This window comes from Ochotona curzoniae, unplaced genomic scaffold (genome assembly GCF_017591425.1).
Source record: "Ochotona curzoniae isolate NIBS_2020 unplaced genomic scaffold, NIBS_Ocur_1.0 scaffold_4701, whole genome shotgun sequence".
NCBI classification, from domain to species: domain Eukaryota; kingdom Metazoa; phylum Chordata; class Mammalia; order Lagomorpha; family Ochotonidae; genus Ochotona; species Ochotona curzoniae.
The window spans coordinates 33,795,352-33,816,425 of record NW_024467122.1 but is presented as its reverse complement, the minus strand read 5'-3'; the positions used below and the strand labels follow the sequence as shown (position 1 = coordinate 33,816,425).

The 21,074-nt window shown below is 38.1% G+C and overlaps 1 protein-coding gene across 2 annotated transcripts in view; it reads right to left on the bottom strand.

Moving 5' to 3' along the window:
* The window catches only part of HEATR5A (HEAT repeat containing 5A), an 85,364-nt gene that overhangs the window by 53,603 nt on the left and 10,687 nt on the right, over nucleotides 1–21,074 (bottom strand). For both annotated transcript variants that reach the window (XM_040968682.1, XM_040968681.1), the window contains 8 exons: nucleotides 18,489–18,649; nucleotides 17,040–17,295; nucleotides 16,419–16,574; nucleotides 13,829–14,079; nucleotides 11,379–11,490; nucleotides 8,883–9,035; nucleotides 7,856–7,955; nucleotides 3,368–3,477 (listed from right to left, as the gene is read on the bottom strand). In XM_040968682.1, coding sequence (XP_040824616.1) covers nucleotides 3,368–3,477; nucleotides 7,856–7,955; nucleotides 8,883–9,035; nucleotides 11,379–11,490; nucleotides 13,829–14,079; nucleotides 16,419–16,574; nucleotides 17,040–17,295; nucleotides 18,489–18,649 — 1,299 coding nt within the window. The remainder of the gene's footprint in view (nucleotides 1–3,367; nucleotides 3,478–7,855; nucleotides 7,956–8,882; nucleotides 9,036–11,378; nucleotides 11,491–13,828; nucleotides 14,080–16,418; nucleotides 16,575–17,039; nucleotides 17,296–18,488; nucleotides 18,650–21,074) is intronic.

The window sequence follows — 21,074 nt, the reverse complement described above, 5'->3', positions numbered from 1 at the left end:
GTAAAAACTGGGGCCCGACGGCATGATAGCCTAGTGGCTAAAGTCCTTGCCTTGAACATGCTGGGATCCCATATGGGTATTCTATTCCCAGCAGCTCCACGTCCCATCCAGCTCCCTGCTTGTGGCCTGGGAAGGGAGTTGAGGACGGCCCAATGCTTTGGGATCCTGCACCCATGCGGAAGACCTGGAGGAAGTTCCTGGATCCTGGCTCAGGATCGGCACAGCACCAGCCGTTGTACTCACTTGGGGAGTGAATCATTGGAGGGAAGATCTTCCTCTCTATTTCTCCTCCGCTCTGTATATCTGACTTTATAATAAAAAATAAATAAATAAATAAATAAAAGTAAAGATTGGGGCCCAGCGCTATAGTGTAGTGGTTAAAGTCCTCGCCTTGTATGCGCTGGGATCCCATGTGGTCACTGGTTCCAATCCCGGCAGCCCAGCTTCCCATCCAGCTCCCTGCTTGTGGCCTGGGAAAGGGGTCGGGGATGGCCCAGAGCCTTGGGACCCTGCACCCATGTGAGAGACCGGGAAGAGCTCCTGGTTCCTGGCTTCAGATTGGCTCAGCTCCGGCCATAGGGTTCACTTGGGGAGTGAACCATCAGACGGAAGATCTTCCTCTCTGTCTCTCCTCCTGTCTACATATCCACCTTTCCAATAAAAATAAATAAATCTTTAAAAAAAAGGTAAAAATTGAAGGGATATATCCATGTACATGTGTAGACGTACCTTATAGTACTGAGTAAATACTATTACGACTTAACATGACAGAGGTATGAAACATTTCTTAAAAAATCATTACAAAAGCAAGATAATTCATACTTATTTATTACAAAATATCCTGGAAACTTTTAGAGGAAACATCATTTGATGTAGAAAATCAAAACACACACAAAAGGAGACACAGAAGTAAAACATAGAGAGAATAACTCATCCATAAACACTTCAATGCATATCACCGACATTATGAACACAGATTTTAAATGTAACCCAACTATCATAACCTACATTTAAAACACTAATCATCAAATATCCATTCATTATTCACATTTCTAATTGTCTCCTAAGTGCGTTTTTCTTGGTTTCTATATGGATCACTACCTAAGTGGGATCCACACATTGCAGTTAATTGGTATATATGTTAAAATTATTCCTGTTACTCTCCTTATTTTTTCCCTCATCTTGTAATTTATTTAAAGAAAAGTTACTTAAATTCTGAAACTCTCATTATAACTAGAGCAAATTCTTATTTTGCCGTATAAACTGTGTGATAAGACATTTGAGCCACTGATCTGATCAGAACTTTAACATTTTTTGTTAATCATATTTTCCAAATTAATGAGTTAAGATGAGTATATTTAAATATTACTACATTTCACCTTATGACTTGAGCTGTGAGTTACGTTGTGTAAAATGAAATTAACATTTTATCAGTAAAGTTGTCACTATCATGCTCTACATACATTATATAAATCGGATAGAAAATAATTTCTTTTAAATTCAAAAATCCCTAAGAGGAAAAAAACAGGCTGGCTTCTATCATTAAATTGTTAAACATGAATAACACACATTACAAATTGGCAAATAATTATTTTTGGTTGAAACAAAAAATCTTACAAATTCATTTTCCTATAAATTATTTAATTATTCTCAAATTGTAATCTTGAATTCTCAAGTGTTAACTCAATGACGCCTTGAAAAGTCTATTTCCCATCTGTAATTTGAAAATAGTTACAAAATACTATAGTAAAAGTTCAAGAATTGTTCTTGCCACAACTTAACAGTTATCTGAGCACAACAACCTCAAAGTTATTTCTCAGCTTTCCTTTGCTGAGTTCCTAATAGCTTTTACATATGTAACAGGCAGGTTTTATACTGAGAGCACAGAGTAACACCCATCACAAAGCTGTGACTGTTAGGCCTCTAGCAAACGGAGAGGCAGCACAGCACAATGTAATTTTTTTAAAAAAATCTGGATTTCACTATTTACTGAATGTGTTTCCATAAATTGGTTTTGTAATCTCTGAGTGTTAATCTGTCAAATGATAAAAATGTAACAGCTCTTTATAATATCCTGTAATAAATGCAGCAGGATATACACTAGCACATTGCCTAGTACAGAGTTCTCTTGATAAGGTTTCTGAGAAAGAACAACGTATTTTTTTTCAGATCTTTAAAAAGTACATATACACTAAACAATGTATAACATACATTTTACTATGTGAAGTCAGAAGAGAGCTGATATGAATAAAAACAATTACATAAATGCTCAGACAATGTCATGGCCATATTTTGAACTAATGTGATAAATTGTTTGCAAAAGAAATCTGCAAATGTAGGTTATTTTTTAAAAGTTTTTTTATTTAAAATAAAATTCAGCTTAGCACAGGTGCCCAGAATTATAAAGACTAACCAAAAAAAAAAAAAAAAAAAAAAGATAAAATACAAGTTTTTATAGATGAGTTTCCAGTGTCTACTTCCTAGAACAAGCATCTTGAATAATCCATTTATACTGGAACTATAAATTACAACTGACTTTAGACCTAATTTTAAAAGGTCAAGTTTATTTTACAAAATGCAGAATTTTAGTAACTGAAAGTCAACTTTGAGGACAAAAACATCTAATCTCTGTAAAATCAATCTCACAAGTTAGCTTAACATTAAATTTCTATCTGGGCAGGTTAAAGAATAGAATAGAACAATGGAAAGAAAACTATGAGTGGACAAATTTACAGTGATTTACACTATACTTTCTCTGCAAAATGATGGAGATCCCAAATCAGTGACTCATTCTCTCCCACAGAGCAGAACGAAAGCATGCCCAGAGAAAAACAAGACATGAAAGATTGTTGCAAAGTGGGTTGAGCCTGTGCCTGTGGTACCAGCATCCCATGTGGATGCCGGTTTGAGACCTGGCTGCTCCACTTCCAATCCAGCTCTTTGCTAATATGTCCAGGAAAGCAGCAGCTGTCCCCAGTGCTTGGGGCCCTGCACCCATGCGGGAGATCTGGATGAAGCTCCTGGCTTTCACATGGCCCAGCCCCAGCTGTTGGCAGCCATTTGGGGCAGATGAAAGATTTCTCTAATTCACTTCTTTCTTTCTCCTCTTCTCTATGGAATTCTGCCTTTCAAATAAATAAAAACCACATCATTTTCAAAAAGAAGCTTTTTAAAAGAATGCATTTTATTCACTACAAAATGGTAGACATGTGCATTAAGATTGAACCTTTTAAGCCTCCTTCCTGGAAACAAGGCATTAGATAACTGCCAGGGTAATTGACAGATTCATTCAATTACTTAACAAATGACTATTACTTTCAGGTACTGTTCTACCACAAACAAGAAGACTTTAGTTTATCACACATACCTTCATAGGTCTCAGGAGGTAACAGAGCCAGCAGTTCATACAGTCTTTGTCTATAAACTACTGATGGTGTTTTCAAAGGACTTCCATATGTTTTTAATATTGAAGAAAGCCTTAAAATGAACAGAAAAAAAATTTATTTTAAGGTTTATGACAATGTGCAAACATCAAAAAGGTTGATATGTAAACCTAATTCAGTTATCCATATTATTAATAAACACTGGTGCTATCTGGATTTTTAATAAGGTGTTATAAGAGGTATTAGAAGCACCACATGTGGAAATCATTCTATCATGCTGTGTAAGAAAATATATATAAGGCCCAGTGTGGTGGCCTAGTGACTAAAGTCCTCGCCTTGCATGTACCGGGATCCCATACGGGTGCCAATTATAATCCTGGCAGCCCCACTTTCATTCAGCTCCCTGCTTGTGGCCTGGGAAAGCAGTCGAGGATGGCCCAAAGCCTTGGGACCCTGCACCCGCGTGGGAGACCAGGAAGAATCTCCTGGCTCCGGATTGGTGCAGCTCCAGCCACTGCAGTCGAGGATGGCCCAAAGCCTTGGGGCCGTGCACCTGTGTGGGAGACCCAGAAGAGGCTCTTGGCTCCTTGCTTTGGATAGGCTCATCTTCAGCCATTGCAGCTGCTTGGGGAGTGAATTAGCAGACAGATATTCCTCTCTGTATCACCTCCTCTCTATATATCTGACTTTGCAATAGAAATAAATTAATCTTAAAAAAAAAAAAAGTGAAGCAGATGGGACTCAAACTAGCACTCATGTGGAATGCTGGGTAGCTTTACCTTCTATGTATGCCATAACACTGGCCCCCAAAAGCCTCTAAAATATATATTTTTCAAAAAGAAATTCAGTGTCAATTTAAAGTAGAGACTCCATTTAAAAATCCAATTATACATTATTTATGAGACACACCTAAAAGCAATGCTATGGGGAAAAAAGTATAATAATCCTAAAGCTTAGATTCTAATGAGAAACACTGTCACAATAATGAAAGTTACTATTTAATGACAAGATTCAATTCACCAGAATATAATTCTAAATGTACATATGCCTACTTAATATCAAAGTATAAAAAATAAAACATTAATAGAACTTTGAGAGGTATATAACACAAAAAAGACTGAATTATGACTAAAGAAAAGTAGATTAAAAAGTTTTTTCTAAATATTATAGTTGTAGTATGTGTTGGAGTAGAACAGGGAAATAGACCAATGGAGAATAATAGGGCAGAAAGATTATGCATCGGCATAGAAATATATAATAATGAATGACAAAAGTGAATAGCATTCACTACAGGAAGTATGAATTTCTTTTTAGCAAGGTACAGGACAATTTGTTATCCATATTAAAAGAAAATGAATTCAGATCTTCTGGTCTGAATGTGTCTCCTAAATTTCTTGAACTTGGAATTTAATTCTTAATGCCAACAGTGGGAAGAGGGAGGGTATTTGCCTCTCAAAGGATCAATATCATGTTAAAAGGGCACAATGAAGGGACGGGGGCCTGGCCTCTTTTTGTTCCTTTGTCCCTTGTGCCCTGTGAGATGTTTTCCTTCTTTCTGGAGGATAAAATGACAAGGACCACCTTGGATGTAGGGACTCAGTTCTCAACAGAACTGAACCTGCTGGTACCTTATCTTGGATTCTGTTTCTTGACATGTGAAAAATAAATTTCTGTTCATAAAATATTCAGGCTTCGCTATTTCTTGAGAACCGCACAGATCCCTACTTTACATCTTTGCAGGAAGAAAGGATTTTTTAAAGTGAGAAGTTTATTTTTTATCATTATTATTTTTTAAACAATTTTTTCTTTTTATTGCAAAGTCAGATATACAGAGAGGAGAAGAGACAGAGAGGAAGATCTTCCGTCAGATGATTCACTCCCCAAGTGACCACAACGGCCGGTGCTGAGCCAACCCGAAGCCAGGATCCAGGAACTTCCTCCAGGTCTCCCACGCAGGTGCAGGGTCCCAAGGCTCTGGGCCGTCCCTAACTGCTTTCCCAGGCCACAAGCAGGGAGCTGGATGAGAAGCAGGGCTGCCGGGATTAGAGCTGACGCCCATATGGGATCCTGGCGTGTGATGGTGAAGACTTTAACCATTATGCCACCACACCAGGCCCCAAAAGACTTTTTAAATCAAGATACAGAGTACTAACCCAATAAACAGATTTGAATTGATAATGATTGTCAATCAAAAAACCTAAAAAATATTTTAATATTTTAATGAACAGGACAAGAATAGTATCAAAAGCATGTAAAAATTTGTATTACTCAATTATAAAAAGGAACAGTAATAGAAAAGAAAGACAGATTAAAAACATACATAAAGGGCTGACGTTTTGTCCTAGTGGGTAAAGTCACTGCTGGCAATGCCAGCATCGATATGGGCAGTGGCTCATGTTCCAGCTGCTCCATTTCTGATCCAGCTCCCTGCTAAGGCTCTTGGAAAAGCAGCATAACATGGCTCAAAGGTATGGACACCTGCCAGCAATACAGACAAGGGAAAGCTGCTAGCTCTTGGCTTTTTCCTGGCCCACCCCTGGCCATTGTGGCCATTTAGGGAATGAATCAGAGCACAGAAAACCTCTCTCTTCTGTGTCTCTCTCCCTCTCTTCAACTCTGCCTTTCCAATTAAAAACAAAACAAAATGTATGAATGAATGGGCATTTCATAGAAGGGGACATAATGAGGCATAATAAATTTATGATGCCTAAATCATTAAGAATCAAACACACACTTGAAACCACAATGAACTGATACCATTTTATGCCCACTGGATGAGATTTGCTTGATGTCTGAATAAGGGTGAGAGAAGTGGATCAAAAGGCACTCAAATAAATTACTGGGAGAAACATTAATTTTGAAAAATAATTTCATATTATCTCATCAAGGTGTTCACACAAATATCTTTTGGCATGGTCAGTTCAATGCTAGTACACTTCCTAAAGACCCAGACTTGAATAAGAATGTTCATATTATTAGCTTAAGGTTTTAAAGCAGAAAGTTGGAAATAAGCCATATATCTATTCGTAAAAGGATCAATATCTTGTTCAATTACACAATTATATAGCAGCCAAAATGAAGGAAGAGAATTTAGCTGAACAAGAGCTGAAACTCGGAATCCATGCTGAATAAAGAAAGGAAGTTTGGACAGATGTTTGTATGGCGATTAAACTGCCTCTTGGGTGCCTGCATCCCATGTTGGAGTGCCTGGGTCCAATTCTAGCTTCCTGCTAAAGTACATCCAGAGGGCACCAGCTCAAGTACATGGGCTCCTGCCACCCACATGAGATCCAGATGGCGTTCTGGACTCCTAGCTACAGCCTGGCCCAACTCTGTTCATATAGTGTTTTAGAGAGTGAATCAGTGGATGGACAATCTCTCTCTCTTCGTAATTCTGTCTTACATATTAATAGAAGAAATCTTAATAGAATATTGACTGGATCATAGTATGTACTCACTATCTATAACTCCTTTTGAGCTACCAAGTAGCTGTGACTTAGACCTCCTAGCCATAATGTATGTAACATTTACCATCTAGACCTTACAGCAAACAAATCTTAACTACTGCTGTTTTGGACCCATAGCTTTTTACTGCATTATCAAATTTTATAAGCTATATCTTAAATGTATTTCTAGCTATATATAAAATATTATATCACTAAATACTTTTGGAACAGACCTTCTCTTTACATTTTATTAATCTGGAAATTGCAAGCATGCACAATATACACTATCTTCATGCTTAACTCAAAGTTATGAAAATATAAACAAAATAGTAAAACTTAACAAGCACCTAGTTTTTATGAATGCAGACTAACTCTAACAATCCATTATAAGGACACCTGAAAAGGTTAGCAAATCTTATTATTTCTTGTTAAATCTGTCCATAGGAAGGTATACTCTTCATAAACAAGTTTCTTTCTATTAATGTTTCTTTCAAGATCTTAGTCTAATAAAACACCACACACGCCTAAACAATTGTCTCCCTCAGCAAAATGGAAACAATTTGCCACCACAGAAATCTGCCATATTAACATACAAAAAGAGTGCCACACAATCAAAGAGAACTCGTTGCTCTTACAAAATTGTATGGGGGCTAGAACTGAGGCACAGTGAGTTAAGCTGCTGCCTGCAGCACTGGCATCCTATATGGGCATTAGTTGAAGTTGCAGATTTTACACTTCCAATCTAGCTTCCTGCCAATGCATTTGGTAAAGCAGCAGAAGGTGGCCCAAGTCTCTGGGCCTCTAAACCCACATGGGAGACTCACACAGTGATCCTGTCTTCAGCCCAGCAACTGGCCCAGCCAATGGCTACTGGCAGCTGTTTGGGAGGTGAATCAGCAGATCAAAGATCTCTCTCTTCCTCTTTTTTCCCCTCTTAATCTGATACTCTTTCAAATACATATAAAATTAATTAAGAAAAAAAAAGAAAAGAAAAAATTTTATGTGACCTAAATAGCCAATCCTTACTGAGTTAGCAAATCCACAGCACAAGGAAGCGGCGGGAGAAGACGCTGGATGACTTCGTCAGTCAGGAGATCACCACAGTAGGAAACAAAGCTCTTCATAGCTGAAAAAGAGAACTTTTATTTGCCATGGTATAATCAATAATAAAAGGAGCACCAGAGCATAGCATTTTTATTAAAGAAATAAAGAATTGTGTTAAAAACAAAAACTAATATAAAATAGAAGCTACTGTATTCCATTCCTACTCATACCAAGACCAACAACCAGATTAAAGAAGAGTTTCTGTGCAACAGCTGCCCTCGGCTCTTGAGTTCATTCAGTCAAAATAAAATGACTCTTGAATTTGCATGCCAAGTTGAAACAGGTGTTGTGTGAAAGGATTTTCTCGAAGGAATTATTATAAAATTAATATTTAAAGTTAGACTGAAATTCAAAATAAATTCAAAATAAACTCTTCTAAAAAGTCTTAAGGAAACAAATATAATCAATACTAATCCTTCTTTATCTTTCCAGAATTCTCATCCATAATTCAAAATTTTGTGTTGGAATGCTATTTTTAACAGTCTACTATCAAAGGGTCCTATTTTAACCTTGAACCTTCTTACCCTAATTAACTATGTAAAGAATGTCAAAATAAATTTTATTAAAAATAAACATATGCATGTATATAGTAAATGGGAACTGTGCTAACTCAATGTAAATTAAGTCAAATTGAAATATTTCTAAAAGGAAGAATATTTAATATAAAGCATTTTAAGGGTATCTTGATAGTTTTCAACTGGACTGCCCTTAATAAAACATTTTCAACTGGGCTGTAATAATTAAAATATACATTAACTTAAATATTAAAATTGTTCAAGAGTGGTTCATTACATCATAGTTTGGCTGACAACAAATCAATTATGTTAAATATAAAAATCACTAGAGGCACACTTTCTTCCCTTCCAGTAGGTGAGATGCATGGTACCTGTAAGGACAAAGGATGGAAGGAGCCGAAGGAGAGGGAAAGAGAAGACTAAACTTAACCTACCGCACAGTGCACCAGCTCGTCCTTCCAGCGTTACCTGCCATGTGAATGAATCTCCTCGGCTCTTTTCTGTTTCTAGATCTTTAGGAGATGCTGGAAAGACACACTTCCACAACAGCAGAACTCGGGCAAGGTGATGACTAACCACTGCAGGACCTGTAATTCATTCAACTTGTCAGTGTAAGGGGAACTCAGACTGGTCACTCTTAACTTAGCTGGAACTTTCCGATTAATGCAAACATTGTGACTCACTACGGTGGTACTTTCTGTCTTTTCTCATTTTCTGGATCTGCTGTGACACATGAATGTCCTGAAGTGGAAGGCTATAAACAACCAAACAACTTACTAACATTATTTTAGAACCACTGCTAGAATCATTTCAAGCATTATTATTTCAGAATTTATTCAAGAGGCAGAAACAAAGACAGTTTTCATCTGCTGGTTCACTCCAATGTAATGTCTGTTTAAGAAATAAGAGACTATTGTGTAGCACTACAGGGTAAGATCTGTGACGCCAACATCTATCAGAACAACTGCTCAAGTCCCAAGTGCTCTGCTTCCCATCAGATTCCTGCTGATGTACCTAGGAAGGAAATGAAAGACGGTACAAAACCTTTGGCCCCTGCCACCCACACCCTGGTGGATCTCTGAGTTTGTAAGGCAAGATCTTTTTCTGTGTGTTTCTTTCTCTCTGTAAATCTGCCTTTCAAATAAATAAATAAACCTTTAAAAAATGATATAATAGCAATATTTAACAGCATTTATTTATTACATTAAAACATAAAATAGGGGCCCAATGCAATAGTCTAGTGGCTGAAGTCCTGCCTTGCAGCCAGTTCCTATTCCGGCTGCTCCAATTCTCATCCAATTCTCTACTCGAGAAAGTAGAGAAAGTACTAAGTAGAGAAAGTACTAGTAGAGAAAGGCCCAAAGCCTTGGGACCCCCTGTACCCGCACGGGAAACCTGGAGGGTACTCTTGGCTCCTGGCTTTGGATCAGCTCAGCTCCAGCCTTTGCGGCCACTTGGGGAGTGAACCGGCAGATGCAGGATCTTTCTTTTTGTATCTCCTTCTCTATGTAAATCTGCCACTTTTCCAATAAAAATAAATACATCTTTGACAACAAAATAAAATAAAGTGGACAGTCACTGAAAGAATCCATAACTGAGAAAATCTATACAAGTTACCTGCCAATGTTCCCTAAGATACATTACTACCTCAACAGTGGACAATGTGGCATCCGCTGCCTGGCTAGACTTGAAGACAATGCAATAACATAACACATATAGACTAAGTTATGAAAAATGAGTTTATAGTAACTGCAAAGTTAAAACACAAAATTAAGTTTTTCACACCTGAGAACAATATACATGCACACAGATATACAATATATGGTGGTATCATCTGTAAGTGAATCAAAGTTGCTTTATAAGACATTAGATGAACTGGGAAGTATAGCAACCAGGTCAGAAAAAGTAGTTTGCATTTCAAAAATGACTTAATGCAGTTTACTTGCATTTACCTTAGTACAGCAAAGCAAATATGTTAAAAGTAATTAAACATCATAAAATGGTAAAAGGAATGATGAAAAATTCATCACCATGAATGAGGTAAAACTAAATACCAGTGATTAATCATCAGGTATGATGTAAAAATGAATAAACCACTCAGATTATTGTCTAAAATTCACTTCTCTCTCACACACACACAAAAAAAATCATAGTTCCTTAGGGAAATGGCTGTGAATATAAAACTTGGGTATCTGGTCATGTCCCAGACAAGCACATTTTCAGAGAACACTAGATTTATGTTAAAAATACATGAACCAATTGGAATGATTTCCTCTAATAAAGATGAGACAATGTGAGTATTAAAAGGAATGATGAGGTGTTAGCATTGTAGTGCAGTAAGCTAAGTTGCTGCCTGTGACATCCCACATGGGTGCTGCTTCATGTCTCAGCTTCTCCACTTAGAATCCAGATCCTGACATTGGCTTGAAAATGCAGTGAAGGAAGAAGGCCAAAATGCTTGGGTCCCTTCCACCCACGTGGGAGATCTAGAAGAAGTTCTTGGCTCCTGGTTTCAGCTTGGACTAGCCTCAGTCATGGTGGCCATTTGGGGAGTGAACAGTAGGTGCAAAGACCTCTCCCTTTTTCTGTCTCTCCCAAAACACTTTAGAAGTGAAGTAAAGAAATGGCTTAAGGAAACTAGTTGAAGAAAAAGCGGGCAGCTATTTTAATTATGGCACATATGAAAAGTTAGTCGCATCAAATCACATAAAAGAATTCTTTCAGTCAGAAAACATAAAGCATTTAGTGGTTATATGAACTTTTTTTTTACTGTTTTTTTAATTATTATTATTATCATTTTATGATAAAGTTCCATAGACGCTGGGATTTTCCTTATCCCCTCCCCAATTCCCCACCCCCTCACTGAGTTCCCTTATATCAATACCATAGTACAGTTCCCCGCTTATGTGAACTTTCTACAAGACTATTACCTAATGTCATCAGAGCAGCAATCAGCAACCATCCAGCTTGTGTACGCTGAGCTGAAAGACGACTGTTTTGAGCAGCAGAACACAGCAAATCTTCTGCTAGTGTCATGATAATCTATTTGTGTAAAGAAGAATATGATAGAAAAAAATCATCAGCTTACAAGTCACTGGATAGTACAACTAATAACAACCTCTTGAAAACTTAAATATAACAAATAAAAATGATTATCAATCATAGACTACATGCTAAGACAATGTCATACAGGAAATTGCTAAAACTTCAGTTTTCAAGGTTAAATATTGGTATATTGGACAGTACATAGCAACCCTGTAATTCACTGTAGAGTACACAAAACACACATCTCTTGAAACAAGTCTGAATAGCCAGCATTGTAGTATGAGACAAAAAGCTAGATATTCAAATTTACAAATAAAGTATGCTTACACAGGACAAAGGCCAGGAAGCAGATAATATGCATGAGAATATATATCACAAATCACCTCTGCAAAAGCAGCAAGTGTTATGAGCTAGCATATAAATGTCCTGAAATGGAAGACTGGTATATTTTAAACAACCAAACTATTCAGTACCGTTATTTTAGAACCACCAATAGAACTTTTTTAATCATGATTTTAAAATTTATTCAAGAGGTAGAAACAAAGAAGAGTTCTCACCTGCTTGTTCACTATCCAAATGCCCAAATCTACCAGGGTTGGGCCACAGCAGGAGTCCCACACCAGGAGCCAGGAATTCACCCTAAGTCTCCTATGTAGACAACAAGGTCTCAACTACACTAGGCATCATGTGCTACCTCCCAAGGCCTGGACCTGGGAGCTGGAACCAAGACTCTGAGTGCAGATAGTCTAATATGGAATGCAAGTGTCTTCAGGTCCTAAGCACTAAGCCCTGACAGTAATCTGTTAAGACTTAGTAGTATCAATTTAGGATTAACTAGAATAAGGGCAAGATGAATCATTCTAGTCAAATAGGAAAACCAGACAATATCTTAGAATAGGATTTCAATAATATGGAATTGGAGCTCTTGTCTCAATAATGAGATCTGCAGATATTAATTTTAATTAAACAAATGCAATGATAAATTTTTTGCCTAGCAAGATGTGATGTGTTAGTGCAGAATATAGCTAAAAATTTTTAAAATAAATTGGTACCTCCTCCAGTTCATAACCACCTTACTCCAATGGCATTGTCAATACCCAAAGCATCTTTGTGAGTTGTTTAGTTATTGAATGATCTTTGACAGAGCTCCAACAGTGAAGGAAATATTACAAAACTCAATAACAACACAGAAGTGACCATGAGAAAAAAAGAATAATGATGGTTTATTCTATTAAAAACACTGTTAGATGTGTGAGATGTGGGCTTTAATATCAGATAATATCCTATTACATGTTGCAACGCATGCTTTGTGTTTGCATATTTCATTAAACTTTTATGTTTACTTCTCTTCACAATTCTTTGCATAATAAAACTAAGTTATTTACTTCCTTGGTTCAGCATTGAAAACACTGCATTCAAAAGCACAAGATTTATCCACAAAACTCTATTTTATATCACTACTACTTTGGGGGGTATTGTTGAGTATCATTATAAACTGATGAGGCTTTACATATTAAAGGTGTTTTAACCTACTGTAGCAATTATTTGTGATGTGCAAATTACTCAGTCTTTGGCCAGCGGGAGCCCCCTTACATATCACCTTTTACCTCTTTGATAAACAAGTTTCTTGCTTTCAGGCACAACAAGACACCATAATTTTACACTGTGCATTTTTCCTGTCCCACCCCTATAGTGAGTCTCTCTCTTCTATAAAAGCAGTAACTTTCTGGTTGAAATTCATATTTGGAGTCATAACTGGGTATGTTCTGTTACTGGATTATCATTGCTTCTAGGCTCTGGAGAGCCAAAACAATATAAGCATTTTTCAACAAAGAACATTTTAAGTTCATAAACATCTGCATCATTATATATCTAAAGTTGATATGCAAACAGACTTCAAAATAATAGCACTAATAAAACCACTGATTATAAAATTATTACATAAAGTTCTTCCACAGCTTAATTTGTCTTTTACAATGGAATTTTAAATGTATTACACACTATACAGCAGCAGGGCCAGACAACAAAATAAAACCTTCAGGAACCATTACTTCACAGAGATACTTCTAACTGAAAGTACAGAAAATATTCCTTTATTCGTATGAGTATAAAAATTTTTATACACTTTTAATAAGCTATCCTATCATTTTTCACAGCGATTATATTGACAATATTTAACTCCTTTTTTTTTTTTTTACAATATTTAACTCTTAAAGAACAGAACTAGCTGCTTAGATACGTGTCCTGCATGTTTTTGATTGGATGATATATGACGATGACATTTTTAGGAAACATCTGAAACATCCTTACCACATGTAAAGAATGAAATCATTACCTTGCCCTTTCCATGTGGAATTCCTAGAGGACAATGTCTCACTGCTCCCAACAAAGCCGCCACAGCAAAACTAAACCCAGTCACCGCTTCAGGTGAAGACTTGTGTACAGAGAGCCGTTCCAGGCAGCGATCTAAGAGTGGCGTTAAGTAGGAAGGTAATGCCACAGCAATGCAATGTAAACACCACGCTGCAGCTAGCCGAACGGAAACGCTAGGATGAAGAATAACCGAAATGACACTGTCAAGAAGGCCTGGAGGGACAGAATAAACAAGTTATGACTTAGGTACACGGATAAAACTACAAAATAGCCAAAAAAAGCCAATAGCCACATGTATACCAATAAGATCCGACTGATCGATCAATTGATAGATTGACTGACTGGAATGATAGAATAAAGTGCCATTTACAGGTTTACTTCCCAAAAGCTAGTGAGGCCTTGGGACCAATACCAGGAACTGGAAACACTCACATGGGTGGCAGGAATTTAATCAGTTGAACCATCACCAGTGCCTTCCCGAATCTGCATTAGCAGGAAACTAGGAGGCTGGAGCTGCAGCTGGGTAATGAACACAGGCTCCTCAGTGTGGGACATGGGCATCCAAGCCAGCAATTTAACTATCAAGCAAAATGCCTACTGAAAACTACAATCAGACATTAAGTGATAACTGGAGAAATATTTCTAACACTTGCATTTCTTCATGCAAACTAGATTAAATTAAGTCAGCAAACCAAAAAGTCTTTTGTTTCTTGAAGAAGCCAATATTCTGCCTTTTTAAAAAAAAAAAATATATTTACTGGGCCCGGCGGCGTGGTCTAGCAGCTAAGTCCTCGCCTTGAACGTACCGAGAGCCCATATGGCCACTTTTCTAGTTCCGGCAGCTCCACTTCCCATCCAGCTCCCTGCTTGTGGCCTGGGAAGGCAGTTGAGGACGGCCAAGGCTTTGTGATCCTGCACCCAACGTGGGAGACCTGGAGGAGGTTCCCGGTTCCCGGCTTCTGATCGGTGCAGCACTGTCCATTGTGGCTAACTTGGGGAATGAACCATCGGACAGAAGATCTTCCCTTCTGTCTCTCCTCCTCTTTGTATATCTGACTTCGTAATAAAAAAATAAATAAATCTTTTTAAAAAAGTATTTATTTATTTTTAAAATACAGGTCAGAGAGGAAACAGAGAGAGAAAGATCTTCCATCTGCCAGTTCATTCTCTAAATGGCCACAAAAGCCAGGACCAGGCCAGGCTAAAGTCAGGAGGCAGGAACTTCTTCTGGGTTCCCCACTTGAGTGGCAGGACCCAAAGACTTTCTCAGACACACTGAAAGGTAGTTGGGTGGGAAGTGAAGAAGTGAAGCAGCTGGCACTGCAGGTGGTAGCTTAACACAGAAAGCCATACAGCCAGCCTCATTGGCTTCATTGGCCTGACATCAGTACTAAGTAGGTACTAGGAATTAAAAATCATCAACAAAAAATAATGGACTTAAAAAAAAGTGTCACACTTTGACCCATGCTTTTATGGTTTTTCATCTCTTCTAATTCATTTACTGCATAACTGCTAATACTTCCTATCTATTGAACTACTCATATTTGTGGACAAAATGTCATTATCCAGGTTTCACTGGGTCCTTAGTGAACTGCTAATCTATTAAAAATCTACTACCACTAGTGAGAAACCAAAAACATTGATATTTACTAGGATTCAATATCTCATCCAAAAAGACTGTGTTTGGCATAGTAGTTAAGACACTAGTTGAGATGCTCATAACTCATACCAAAGTGCCTGGCTATGAACCCAGCTCAACCTCCAATTCCAGCTTCCTGCTAATGTGCATCCTGGGAAACAGTAAGTGATACAACTGAATTAGTTAAACCCCTACCCCCAGCAGTGGGAGACCTGAATCAAGCTCTGCGCTACTGATTTTAGCCTGGCAGTCCTGGCCATTACAGGCATTGGGGAATGAAGCAGCTGTTGGGAAAATTCTGTGTATATCTTTCTTTCTGTGTCTTTTCAAAACTATGCAAAAAGAAAAACCATTTAAATTTCATGTCAAACTGATACCTAAAATTCTAATCACAAATGCGATGTAAGGATCTAGGCAGCAGGAAATCTGAAAAAGCCATTTAAAATATACTTTGAAATGTAAGTATTTCAAAGAAGAGCGTCACTAGACACCACATATTGCACAATTCCTTTGATAGGAAATGTACAGAATGAACAGAAGTTGTCCGGGGCTAGAGAATAAAGCAGTGGCAGGACAGCATGTGATGAAACATGAAGTGGACACAGGTTGTGGGTGTGCAACTTTGCATATATATCAAAATCACAAACTGCTATGGTGAACTTTGTTTTTTGAATTTTATCTCAATAAAGATATTGTGAAAAGTGATCAAATAATTTGAATAAATCAAAGACTCAAATACATACATATTTTAAGATAATCTTGATTATAAATTTCTCATGAAACAGTTCTAAGAAATGTAAGGTAGGATCTGTAATCAGTGAGTTATATGAAGGAGATTTCCTTCGCTGGGAGGAATCTATCTAGTATACAAATTAAAACAAAAACTCTGATAATTCACAAACAAGAGATGTACCTGCACTTGAATCCAACAGCAAAGGGGCAGCTGTGGTGCCCAGACCATGTATGAGATTTCCAAGCTCTTGTAACGCACATACTAGCATATGCTGGCTAGCTGCTACGTCTGTGGAACCAAGCCGGGTTTCCAAATTACCATCACTCATCCCTGCATCTAAAATAAATGCAAGAATTCACTATGTATCACCATTTTATTAAGATACACTGTAGGGAATGGGTATTAGAAGCAGAAAAGCACAGAAGCAAAATCACCAAAGCTACTTAATCTGTATGAAACTCTTGAGGCAATAATGAAATGTCTGAATAGGAACTTACAGTAAGAGAAAAAACTGAATAAATTCAACTCCCAAGTTAAAGCAACCTAATCAGAGATTATTCTTTTAGCAAGAGCCACTGAAAAGGAAGACTTGGAAAACTAAAAGATATTTCAATAATAGTGATAGTAAAGGTAAATAGAGTAGGGTTAAGATAGCACAGGAGATAAACTAATTAAACACTATTTTCTGGTACACTATTATCAGCCCCCAAGATATTTGTATTAATATAGTAATATACCAGTTCAGCCTTTCCAAAGGCACAATCCTCTTAAAACTGTTTAAATAGACAAGAAAATCCATACCCATAACTTTCTTTAGTTTCCAGATGGCCTGGCAAATCTCCTTTGCAGCAGCAATTTGAGCCTTTTCTCCAAGAAGGCCTCCTATGGTAGCTCGGAGGACAAATGAGACACAACGACGAGAGCAGACGGCATCAATCTGAGCTTGGGCGGCTTTCGGGTGTGACTGCGACACAAGGCTTAGGACATGAGAAAGAAAGGCAGCAAAATTTTTCTCTAGCCAACCTCCTCCTAGTGTTGAAATGAATGCCACATAAGCCTAAAAGAGAAAGGAGTTCATCTTCAAAACTGTTTCCAACTCTTTGCTAATATTTTTTCACAATATGTAAAATTCACCAATTTTCTTCTTTCTTCACTACAAATTAAATTTCCTTACTTGTAACCAGTTGATATAAATAAATGTAGCACCGTTTCTTTTAAAAATCAAAAGTGCAGTGCAAAGATTTTCAAATCAGATTTCATTCATGTTGCTTCTGTCTTACTTTGGTGAGATTATGAGAAGTTTTAATAGACTCAACTTAGCCAGCTCATATGTAAAAACTGTCATAGCTTTTCTGAACAAAAGTTTCAGGGTACTTAGCATTCTGAACAAGACATATCCAATTTAAACATATGAACACATTATAAGAATTAATTATGCTCCAGCACCATAACTCTAAGGGAATTGAGTTCTAAAAACCTGAAAGGCAAGTTTATAGTGATGAATGGCACTATTCGGCATTTTCATGAATGTTAATGATCTGTCTTACTCCAGAGACACAAAGGCAAGCAGTTTTCTCAGTAATCTGTTCCTTAGAAACACACAGTTTAATTCCAAGTATCCTGGAAAGCTCATGTTTTCATGAAGTCTATGTACAGTATAAAACAATGAATTTTTCTAAATACAAGATTGCTGTGAACCATAGCAACATTAAGGAAGAAAAAAAGGTAATTCATGGGAAAGAATGCAAAAATCTTTGTTTTATTCTGTGATACTTTCTCCTAATTCATCCATTAAAATTTTATTAAGGATCAAAAATCTAAGAACCGTGATATTTATTTAGAGTTGAAACAATACAAATATTATTGCCTATACTGAATAATATGAACTAAATAGCTTACATTTGGGTGAATAGGTTCAAAGAAACATAATGGAAACACATCAAACCATAAAATCCCAGAAAATGCAAAGGCTCAAAATAAAGCAAAAAAGTAGCTTGTTTGTGTTTCAAGAAACACAAACAAAAAACTTCAATATTGTGAACTTCAAAAAAACGTTGTGGGTAACAGAGTTGTGTTACTTGTAACCTAGCTTTTAAAAACTGTTTCGGCCTCCCATGATCTATGTATAAATATGAGAGCATGAAAGGTAAGCAGTGACATTGCAGAGTATCACCTTGGGGAAATCAGACGTTAAAATCTGAATGGTAGGCCAGTAAGAATTACACATGTACACTGATTTGTGATTCCAACCTGTGTAACTCCAACTCGAACATCTCTACTGACTGAACTGGTTCCTTTCAGCATATCTCCGCTGGCCCGAAGAAAGCCTGAACTCCCACGAAGAAACCCTGTTCCTAGCAATTCCAGAACTTCCTCCAGAGTTACTCTGCGTGTGCTTTGACGTGAGGCTGCTATGACAAAGAACAAAACATATTTTTACTTGATAAATTTTAATGCATATTCTTGATTTACAAAAAAGTCAGCATGATATATAGGACGTTGTACATATCACAGTACCACAAAAGTCACAGGGTTCAGAGGTGAAATCAGAATGGACTCGCAAATTACCATGGCAAGGATATCTATAAAGTGTATAAATCTTTTTTTTTTTTAAAGATTTATTTCTTTTTATTACAAAGTCAGATATTCAGAGAGGAGGAGAGACAGAGAGAGGAAAATCTTCTATCTGATGATTCACTCCCCAAGTGACCACAATGGCTGGTGCTGCACCGGTCTGAAGCCGAGAACCAGGAACCTTCTCCGGGTCTCCCACCCGGGTGCAGGGTCCCAAAGCTTTGGGCCGTCCTTGACTGCTTTCCCAGGCCACAAGCAGGGAGATGGATGGGAAGTGGAGCTGCCAGGATAGAATCGGTGCCCATATGGGCTCCCAGTACGTTCAAGGCGAGGACTTTAGCCTCTAGGCCATGCTGCCGGGCCCAAGTGTATAAATCTCACAGACCATGCCCCAATGCTCTCTTTTCATCATTAAGTTGAAAAGATACCGGTCTTCTGAACAAGGGAAGGGATATGTGGCTGGCCTTGCAGTTAAGATGATAACACTGTACTGGGCCCGGTGCGGTGGCGCAGTGCTTAAAGTCCTCGCCTTGCATGCCCAGGATCCCATATGGGCGCCGGTTTTCTAACCCCGGCAGCCCCGCTTCCCATCCAGCTCCCTGCCTGTGGCCTGGGAAAGCAGTCAAGGACGGCCCAAGGCTTTGGGACCCTGCACCCACGTGGGAGACCCGGAAGAGGGTCCTGGCTTTGGACCGGCATAGCATCGGCTGTTGCGCTCACTTGGGGAGTGAATCATGGGATGGAAGATCTTCCTCTCTGTCTCTCCTCTCTGTATATCTGCCTTTCCAATAAAAAGAAAATAAATCTTAAAAAAAAAAGATGATAACACTGTACACCAGATTACTGGGGTTTAACTCTTGGTTTCGGCTTCTAAAACCAGTTTTCTGTCCACGTAGACCATGCAGGCAGTGGTGACAGCTCAGGCAGTTGGGTTACTGGCATGTGGATGGAAAACCATGTGAATTCCGAGCTTTGGCCCTAGGTGCTATGGGAATTTGGGGAGTGAATCAGCAGAAAGAAGTGTGTTCTCTCAAATAAACGTATGAAAATCCTTTCACATACTAAAAATGCCAAAAACCATAGTTTTATTTTTTTAAATGCTACAACTTTTAATGACAATTTTATAAAGCAACCACTATGCCATATTTTTAAAAAATTCTCCACTGGCAATACTTTTGTTACTTTCTTAGTCTCTGAAGAAATTAAAATTTAATATTACTAAATTACTCTGCTGGCCCCTAGGCTCTAATACTCAAGAGAAAACTGGCAAATGCCATATGAGATGCCCCATAATTTGGGTTTCAGCCCCAAATGTATTTTCAGTTCCAGTTTCTTGCTAGTGACACCCTGAGAGGCAGAAAATGATGACTCAAGCAGTAAGGTTCTGCTGCCCACATGAAAAACATGGCTGGAGTTCCAGGCTTCTGGCTTTGGCAGTGGCCCGGCCCACTACTCATCCATATGGGAATGAACAAGTGGATGGAGATCTTTTTCTAGGTGTGTGTTGTATGCCTACCTTTTCTCTCACTCTCCCTTTCAATTAAAATAACAAAAATAATGTTTATTCAAAAATCAAGACTAGGGCCCAGCACCATTGCGTAGCGGCTAAAGTCCTCACCTTGCACATGCCGGGATCCCATATGGGCAGCAGTTCTGGTCCCGGTGGCCCCACTTCCCATCCAGCTAGCTCCCTGCTTGTGGCCTGGGAAAGCAGTTGAGGATGGCCCAAAACCTTGGAACCCTGCACCTGCGTGGGAGACCTAGTAAAGCTCATGGCTCCTGGCTTCAGTAGGTGCAGCACTGGCCATAGCAGTCACTTGGCAAATGAATCATCAGATGAAAGATATTTCTCTCTGGCTCTCCTCTCTATATATATACTTAACTTTGCAATAAAAATAAATAAATCTTTAAAAAATTAGATAAGTTAAAAAAATCAAGAGTAATAAGAGATAAGTTAGGTGAAGAAGTATTACAGCTGCCTTCAGTTATACACAGTTGAATTTTACCCACTTAAAATATAGGAAACAATATTTACTTGAAAAAAATACAAAAGCTGGGGCCAGTGTTGTGGTGTAGTGAGCTAAGCTGCGACCTGTAATTCCAGCATCTCACATCAGAGCTTTTTGGTTCAAGTTCTCCTGCTCCACCTCTGGTCCAACTCAACTTCCTACCAACGTTTCTGGAAAGGCAGGAGGAATGCCAAAATGGGATCCCTGACAACCACATGGGAGATCCACATAGGGTTCCATGATCCTGCTTCCA